At 41.2% G+C, this 9,361-nt stretch overlaps 1 protein-coding gene across 1 annotated transcript in view; it reads right to left on the bottom strand.

Annotated features, from left to right (window-relative positions):
- Window positions 1–8,319, bottom strand: part of tnfsf12 (TNF superfamily member 12) — a 13,068-nt gene extending 4,749 nt beyond the window's left edge. The window contains exons 1-5 of the mRNA XM_079810684.1: window positions 7,151–8,319; window positions 3,913–3,994; window positions 912–959; window positions 793–816; window positions 549–676 (exon numbers count right to left, since the gene is read on the bottom strand). Coding sequence (XP_079666810.1) covers window positions 549–676; window positions 793–816; window positions 912–959; window positions 3,913–3,994; window positions 7,151–7,324 — 456 coding nt within the window. The 5' untranslated portion in view covers window positions 7,325–8,319. The remainder of the gene's footprint in view (window positions 1–548; window positions 677–792; window positions 817–911; window positions 960–3,912; window positions 3,995–7,150) is intronic.
- Between the last annotated feature and the right edge of the window lie 1,042 nt (window positions 8,320–9,361).

Below are 9,361 nucleotides of genomic sequence, written 5' to 3'. Positions count from 1 at the left end.
GAAAGACAAATAAAAAAAATATGATTTTGTATGTATTACGTATTTTCTTGCAAGAATGTAGCCCCTCCTCCTTCAGCTCACGCCAACGAGCAAACGCTGGCCAATGTTGATCCTCGTCCTGCCTTTAATCCGATCACTCTCGTTTCCTCTTTTTGCTTTCCTCCGACAAAACCTTTGTTTTCTTATTTTTCTGAGCTGCTTCGGCCATGACTATAACATTTGGCAAACAAATGATAGTTGGGCTCGCACGTCCGAATTTAAGGAAGTGGGGGTGGTGGTGGAAGTGACGTATAGTCTGTAAAGCAGTCGAATTTTGTAGTTCTTTTTTTTCTCGGGTTACTACCCGAAACCCGAAGTTTAAAAGTACGATTAAAAACGATACAGACCCCGTCAGGCTATGGCAGATGTCTCATTCAACCTATTGTAAGTCGATGTATCATCACAAGAGTTTTGAAAATATATTATGAAGGTTGAAAAGTTACCTAGTGCTGCTTTAATATATGCTACCATTAGAGGTGATGCACGTGAAACTGGTCCTGTTAACTCACTTGACAGTACAGGAAGTAGACGCCACTGCGCTCCACTTTGAAGGTGCCGGTCTCTGGATTATAATGCACTGCCCTGCTCATATTCAGCTGCTCCTCAGTCCATCCTTTAATGACTCCCTCATTCCCCACTAGGATGCACACATATATATTCCACGTGACACACACTGTTAGAGAATATTCCACATGACGCATATATATATATATATATATATATATATATATATACTCCCAAAAAAAAACTCACCTTTTTCGAAGGAATGATTGGTTACTGTTGAAAAATGAGATGTATATTAGGATGGGGGTGAAAACAGTAATTGTGTGTTTCATTGATAAATGAAATGATTTGCAACACCGGCCACTTACTCTCAAAATGAGAGGCCACTTTGCGTCCGTTTCCTTTCCTCCCTCCCGCTTGCATGATAAAGACAAAAGAAAGGCATGTTTTGGAAAAAGAAACAAAACTCTCTGGGATGCAGAAACGAGTCATCCATGCGGAGCTCATGCAACTTCCAGCATTAAACAGCTGTGCAGATGCAAACATCGTGGATTGATCTAGAATAATTTATACACCAGCTGAAGTCCTGATCGTCATAGCAGATGGTGAAATATTTCCTTTCAGCTCTGTTCTACACTTTCTCCTAGCCTTTGTTTTCAGTAACAGGCACACAGTATTTTCTACTTTCACCCCACCAGCTGCTTCCAGTCAACAAAGAGGCAAAACTAAAAAGTCTACACTGCAAGAAAAACGAATCGTTGGCTCCTTCTTATGCAGAAAATAATCTTCCTATGATACGAGATAGATTAACAGCTATGGCTACCGTTCAACTAAATGCAATTATTCAAACAAACCACCTTGAGAAATGTGTTTTTTTTTCTTCGTTCTTTCTCTTTTCTTTGCCCCTCTCCAGAGACTCTCGAAATCTGGCCTCCGGGGAGCTGCCTGAACTCCCGGTAGTCCGTCAAAATATGCATTGACTGATCACCTACGTCTCATACTTCAAAAGGAGCCTCATAGAAATGGTTAAAGCGACTGTTATTTCTGGCTGACCGCTTCAACTTGAAGCTGTGACTGTCCCTAAGGGGCACTATTCTGGGCTAGGAAAACAATATATTTTGAGGAATGATTGTGGATAAGCATTTTGGCTCTGAAATCAGACAGCCGTCAGGTGTCAGCTGAAGACTTGCGGCTGCTCATTAGACTTCTGAAGCTCCATCTGTTCAACGCTAATGTTTATTTTGTTGATCTTTTTGGCCTGAGCTCCTCACGTTCTGATGTTTTTACCCCGTTGGCACTGTTTTTTTTTTTCCACCATGTAGCCTACTCTGGAGAATGGCCTTGAGACGTCGTATCGCATAATTGCAACAGAACTAAAGTAAGTCGACACTGTGAGCCTGAATCATTTGGCAAAACTCAATCAGTTACATCAACGTTTTTAAGTTAAGAAATTCAAAGTTTAAGTAATACTCATATATTTTAATTACTCTTTACAGTGAAACGGGCTCAACTTAAATATTTTTAGTAGCGGAAACTTAGCTAGCGTTAAGTAGCTAATTCAGTTAATGCTAACTTGCTAACACAATGCTTTGATAGCATAGCAATTGCTAATTGAGTACAGCAATATAGAACATTTAACATATATCTGTTCTCAAATTAATCTCATGCTCCACTCGTCACCAACATAACAGAAACTCTTCTTAACTAACACAGCACATTAAACACTACTAAATCTCCCACTTAACAAAAAGAAAAAACATTCTTTAACACTTAATTTTAGCATTTACTCTCCCTTTCGAGTTTCATAGCAAAGAATGCTGGGAAATAGAATAGAAATCCCAGCCCAGTTTCAGTTAAATTTAAGTATATCGAAATTAAAATAAACGTTCATAAAACTCAAAACAATGAAGCGATTCAGATTACTTAAATGTGTCTAAAAAAAAAGTTCTAAATACTCATAAAAGTTCATTTGATTTAACTAATTTGTTTAATTTAAAGGGATAGGTCACCCAAAAATTGAAATGATCCCATAATTCACTCACCTTCAAGCCATCCTAGGTGTATGACTGTCTTCTTTCATACCAATACAATCAGAGTTATATTAAAACATATCATTGCAATTCCCAGGTTTGAAGTCCAAAAATTGCATCCATCCATCATATAACTGCTCCACACGGTTAATAAAGGTCTTCTGAAGCGAAGCGATGGGTTTGTGTAAGAAAAATATCCATATTTAAAACTTTATAAACTAAAATAACTGTCTTCCGACATACGGCCCTATGTATCGATTTACGTCGAAAGAGTGCATGACGTAAGGACGAACGCAGAAGCACAGAGAATAGAGCAAAACAAAACACCGGTCACCCATTAAAAGTCTAAAATTAGAATTTTTAAAGAGAAATGTCAGAGGATTTCGATATAAGAGAAGAGGAATTTGTTGCCCTGCGCTATTCGTCAAAGCTTACGCTACTCCTACAATCCTGCGTCATTCATCGCGCCAGGGGTTATTTTAGTTTATAAAGTTTTAAATAAGGATATTTGTCTAACAAAAAACCCATCGCTTTGCTTCAGAAGGCCTTTATTATCCCCCTGGAATAGTATGGATTACTTTTATGATGGATGGATGCACTTTTTTGGACTTCAAAAACAGGACCACCATTCACTCCCATTATAAAGCTTGGAAGAGCAATGATATTTTTGTGTTTGTCTGAAAGAGTCATATACACCTAGGATGGCTTGAGGGTGAGTAAATCATGGGATAATTGACATTTTTGGGTGAACTAACCTTTTAAGTTTACCCTACTCAAATCAATGAATAATTTTGAGCACTGTAGGGTTCACAGTGTATTACTAATTAAAGCCGTTTCTGGCTCCAATGCACTTGTTTTAGAAGGTTGCTAAAACCAATATGCCCTTGCGGTCCTTGTGCCAGTGTGCGTGTCCATCCAGCTCAAACCTGTAATTTCTGCTGTCATTCAGCCTGCTGCCTACTGTTTCCTGTTGCAGCTTTTGGAAACATATGCCCAATGGTTTACCCAAGGTGGCTTGGTGTCCAAAACGGTTTTGGTCTCTGTAAATATTCTGTGCAATGAGCAAAGATCATCCTTCTGCAGCTGGAACGACTGCAGGTGATCCAAGGTTTTCTGACAACGGCTGTCATGTGTCAGTTTTACGGCTACGTGTTTGTGCATTTTTTTTAATCTCTATGGTTTTATTCAATTCCCCTCAAAGTGTAATCTATGATTGCTATAATGGATGGTCTGCGTGTGAAACAGATCATTTTTTCAGTCTTTACTAGTCAAGTGCTTTGAATGGATTTCAATAACTGGCGTCATGCCTGACATTATGACATATGGTGTCCTTCAGTACCATCTCTGCGGAACCTCTGGCTCTCCAGCAGTTCGCGTTTTTCCAGAATGAGCTGGAAGATGGCCTTGCGCTGCATATTCACCTGCAAGAGAGAGAGAAAATAAAAATTTTCAACGGCTTTTGCAGACAGATATGTGAGACAGACGACACCAGCGTGACTGGCCCGGCGAAGGAACCTAATATGTGTGTCAAGTTCGAGCAGGCCACTGGGGAGAAAAACACTGCTGGCTTCTATTAACTGTTAACCGTTTTGCGGGTAACCCGTGCAGTAGTCATAGCTTTTGAAATAATCAAGCTGGAGGCGTTCCTGAGCGAGACACAAACAAACAGTCGCCAGAAGCCTGGCAAACGCTGAAGCTCGAGTTTTTAATAGGTCAACCACTTCCCCTAAATGAAAACCGGTAACAACACCTTCTACGTTTTTCTCTCTTAATGCAATACATTCCCGGAATGCTTCTCTGTTAAAAGGAAACTTTAAATTATGTGGAAAAGAAAAGGCTGACAAACAATGTGACAAGCATGTGAAAGCTTTGTCAGCAGTTTAACAAATGTTTGGCAACAGGAACTGCGGTTGTGCCTAGAAGTGAGTGAGTACCTGTCCATCTGGACTTTCAATCTACTCCGCGCAGATGGAGTATAGACGTAGACAGTTGGGGAGTGCAGTCAGTGCACACAAATTGTACCGTGCTAAATATGCAGAGATGTAAACATTTAGCTTTTTAGGGGTGAAATATTTGGGGGGGAATGCAGTAATTAAATTAATATGCACAATAGCTCTAGTGAATTGCTCGCCTACGTGGAAAAACGATGTACTGTTGCCAGATATTGATTACAAAACAGATGAATGCAGCTGAAGCCAAACCGTACACTCTAAAAAAGTGTTTGTTTTTTTCTACACAAACGCTGGGTTGAGCCTATTGGGTTATTTTTTCTATGGTTGGGTAGTTTTTGTGTTACCCAGCCGGTCAATCTCACTGAGACTAGGGGTGGGACAAAATATCGATAGGGCAATATATTGTTGTCCTTCTCCATGCAATACGAGAATCGATACGTTGGCGGCAAATATCGATTTGATATTTGAATGAATAAAATAAGGAAACGAGCCGTTATGGCTCCTCGAAGTGGCGCTCAACACATGAATAAGGGAAACGTGAACATAAGTTAACTCGCCTAAGAAAAAGAGTTTTTTAACGGGATGGCGGACAGCAGTGTGAGTAAAATAATAGATGCCCCAGCCAAGTCCAAAGTCTGGACTAACTTTGGCTTTTATACCATTGATGGGACAAACAAAATATCAAGACTTGATGATGTGTAAGAACTGCTTGGTAAAGTACACGGGTAATACCACGAATGTTGTCTAGCAATATATTGATTATCACAGAATTGCTGTATTGGGATATCATCGGTATCGTGACCCGTGTATCGCATCGTAATGTGAGGTACCCTGTGACTCCCACCCCTAGTTGAAACAATACACCCCACCCACCCTCCGACGCAACAACCCAGCGGGGCTTTACTACAACAACCCAGCTGTTGAGTTACACAGAACTCTGGCTTTTTGCATCCTCTGCGGTTCTCAACGCCACAGAATTTTAACGCTGCCATTTTGGAATCCTTTTATTTTAGAGAAACAAAGATGGTCGCCCTTTTGATTATTGCTGTTGCCTGTGTTGTTACTCTAGTAATTCTGTGTGTGATTTTATTCATTTTAGTTCATTTTAAGCCAGCAAAATAGTCATTTTAATCAATAGTTGAGTTCAATAAAACAACCCAGCATGCTGGGTCAAACATTTAACCCAACCAGCTAAGTAAAAGCAACCGAGCGCTGGATTTATTCAATTTTGATCAAAGTTGGGTTGTTTTTAAACCCAGTATTTTTTAGAGTTTTAGATATTTTCACGTTTTTCTCAAACAAAACAATTTCAGAAAATCCACAGAAAACATACTCCCTGCATTTTTTACACACATACCAATATATTTTCTGGCAACATATATTTAAAACCTTGCTAGCGGTTTGTGAACTCTAATTTGAGATGAGTTCACAGTCAGAGAATGAATTGAATCTACAAATAAGGTAGGGAAATAAGCATTACCTTAACACCTACACCTGCCATGGTGTTTTTAACTTTCTATTTTATTTGTACGTCTATTTCCGACCGTCTTTGAGTTTGTGATGTTTCGTTCGTGAATGAATCTGTTTTTGAATGGATCTGTTAGTGAACGAATCTCGCTCAAATTCGGTTGGAATTTGAAAAACTCGAACAAAAAAAAAAATTGGTATTTAATTCATTATTTCATTATTCAACAAATCATTTGAATTAAGTGTCAGGAGCCTAAAGTAGCCTGCAGTAAAACTCAAACAACCACAAGTTAATTCAATAACTGCTAAGACCGATTCAGAAGTGCTTTCGAGTCACTAAAAAGAACCGGCTCTCGAGTCCTTCGTGCAGTAATCGCCCTGGCGTCACGCTGTATAATTTGATTCCCTAAAAGAACCGGTTCATAAGAGCCATTCGTTCTGGGATCGAACACTGGTCGTGCTCAGTAGCGCTGCGGAATAGTTGTGCATGAGCCAGCTCGCTCTCTCAGAACACTTTAGTTGTACTTCTGTAGTGTTTCGTCCACATCGGCGGAAGAACTCATGAAAAAGTTGCCCATCTTTATCTGAGGGTAAGCTACGCTCTAAATGGTAGCTTACAAGTCGCAAATCATTTAACCATAATTACACAAATGCTTTTACGAGACAAGATGCTTAAAAGGCAATGTCAATTGGCTTCGAAACGCGCTCGTGCCAAGCAGTCTAAGATTTCCAGTAAATTGCCCTAAACATGGAGCAAAATTGGCAACAAAACCATCACACTTGGCAGCGACTTGAGAAACTAAATAGGCCATAACTCACAGCACCCCGCGCGCAAAGTCTGGAAGGCTCATAAAAACGCGTCCCGCAGACCCCCAGCGGTGCCGCAGCTGTATGTTTGTATAATCAAGTGCCTCGAAATTATATGCTTGCATTCCTCATGATATACCTCCCCTAAAAGAGCTTGCAAAGGGCTTTGCATGGTCAGGACCACAATAGCACGGATAACCTCGTGGTTAAAAAAAGAAACGCGTAATTGCACGATCACTGCATGGTTAGTGAGAACTGTTTGACAAATGTGCTTGAGCGTGCATGCATGCATCTGTCATGCGCTTGAAAGACAAAAAAAAAAAAGCAATGCAAAAGAGCCGCTGCGTTTACCTGCTCCAAGCGCTCCTGCAGAGTTTGGAAAGACCTCGACAGGTCCCGCGTTTGTCGCAATGTCCACACTGTAAATATGGCACTGCACACGGCCAGTGACAGCGCGAGCGCGGCCATGAGCGACCAAACCAAGCGCAGTGTGCGGATCCGTCTCCTCTGGAAAATTCGCTGCATCGTTGCGCACACGGGTCGTTTACCGTTCTGAAGCTTCCACGTCAATCATTCTGTCCATATTCCACGAGAACATCTCTGAGCCTCTCTGGGTCTCATGCGCGAGAGCGTCTTCAACTTCGATGCTGCGCGGTCAACGCGAACCCTGTTGCAAGATTGACTCGCCGCTGGCAGTGCTTTGGTATACGGAGAACTGTCTGCGTTTATTGCATAAACTGCAGCTGGCCCAAATGGCATTGCAATATTCCGTTCATTCTTGTGCAGAGAGTGGACAGCAGCGCAGCAACACTGTGGGGTTTGGATGTGATTCGCATCTTCCCGAGACCTGATTCTTTGGCGAGACTTCCTCGTGTTCTCTTTGAGAAATAGATCATGGTCTAGTCCACGAGAGGTGTCATTTCAAAGCACTCCTGCGTCCATGTGCTCAAGTGTGCACTGCAGGGAAGTGAGTCCTGCACAGCAGTGGAAAACAGATTTCCTTCCCCCCCTCGTGCGTGCCAACTATTCTTATTCTGTAGTGAAATACTATTCAGCTCTGTCCTGTCCTGCCTCGAATCAACAAGTGCGTTTTTCCGCGTGCCTTTTTCTATGTGGCTGGTTGAACTGGTTATTCTCTAAGGGTTTACAGAGTGTGGTCATGGACTAACTTAGTAAAGATTGCTGATTAAATTGTCACTACAATCCGTACTAAGGAAAAAATATTTTTGAGGAAAAAAACAATCAAAGGGGGGGTGAAATGCTGTTACATTCTTGAACTTTTTTTTTTTTTTTCAATAAAAGTTTTTTTTTGTTATGTTGGTTGAAAGTCTCTTCATATCCTGATAGTACTCACTATGTTAAGTGGTCTAAATGTATTGGAGGGCATAGTAGTCAGACCATAAAATGTTCATCCAATCATTGCGTCCGGTCCGGATGTCCTGCCTGTATTTCCATACCTCCGCGCACCTGTTAGGCCAAATTACAATCAGAGGTGAGCACCCCTATGCCCTACTTACTCTGAAGGGCAGAACCCTTGAAGTGGGGACTTTGTAGGGAGCAGGGCACTTGTGACGCCGGTTTAGACGCGCTTGGCTGAGGGAGCAATGAAAGACATGTCATTTCCTCATTAGCTTCACATGGAATTACCATGACAACGCTAGGCAGCAACAACAGGACATCTTATAATTGCTGTTAAAGGGATAGTTCACTCAAAAATGTAAATGACCCCATGATTTACTCGCCCTCAAGCCATCCTATTCTCAATGGGGGGCAGTCGTGGCCTAATGGTTAGAGAACCAGAACTTGTAACCAGAAGGTTGCGGGTTCGAGTCTCAGGTCCGGCAGGAATTGTCAGTGGGGGGAGTGAATAACCAGCGCCCTGCTCCACCCTCAATACCACGACTGAGGTGAGACCCTTGAGCAAGGCAACAATATGGCTGCCCACTGTTCACTACTGTGTGTGTGCACTTAATGCAGAGCACAAATTCCAAGTATGGGTCACCATACTTGGCCACACGTCACTTCACTACGACTTTCTTCTTTGAGACTAACACAATCAGAGTTATATAAAAAAATATCCTGGCTCTTCCGAGCTTTATAATGGCAGCCTGAAATTTGAAGCCCAAAAAAAGTGCATCCATCCATTATAAAAGTGCTCCACACAGGTCCAGGGGGTTAATAAAGGCCTTATGAAGCAGATCGATGGGTTTGTGTAAGAAACAAATCCATATTTAAAACTTTATAAAGTAAAATATAGCTTCCGCCAGACCGTCAGGCGCGACAATGACATCAGACATAGCATAAACGTTTTGAACTGCGAGAGACGTTACACTTTCTTTGTAAGTTGAACACGGAAGGCGGTTCGCGGATAAAGTTTTAAATATTTTTCTTACAAAAACGCATCACTTCATCACTTGGATTAGCCAGGACATTTTTAATATAATTCTGATTGTATTCGTCTGAAAGAAGAATGTCATATACACCTAGGATGACTTGAGGGTGAGTAAATCATGGGATAATTTTCATTTTTGGGTGAACTATCCATTTTATATGATACAAATA

The sequence above is a fragment of the Gobio gobio genome (genome assembly GCF_949357685.1).
Source record: "Gobio gobio genome assembly, chromosome: 2".
NCBI classification, from domain to species: domain Eukaryota; kingdom Metazoa; phylum Chordata; class Actinopteri; order Cypriniformes; family Gobionidae; genus Gobio; species Gobio gobio.
The sequence above is the reverse complement of the archived record's forward strand: the minus strand, read 5'-3'. Positions and strand labels throughout refer to the sequence as shown.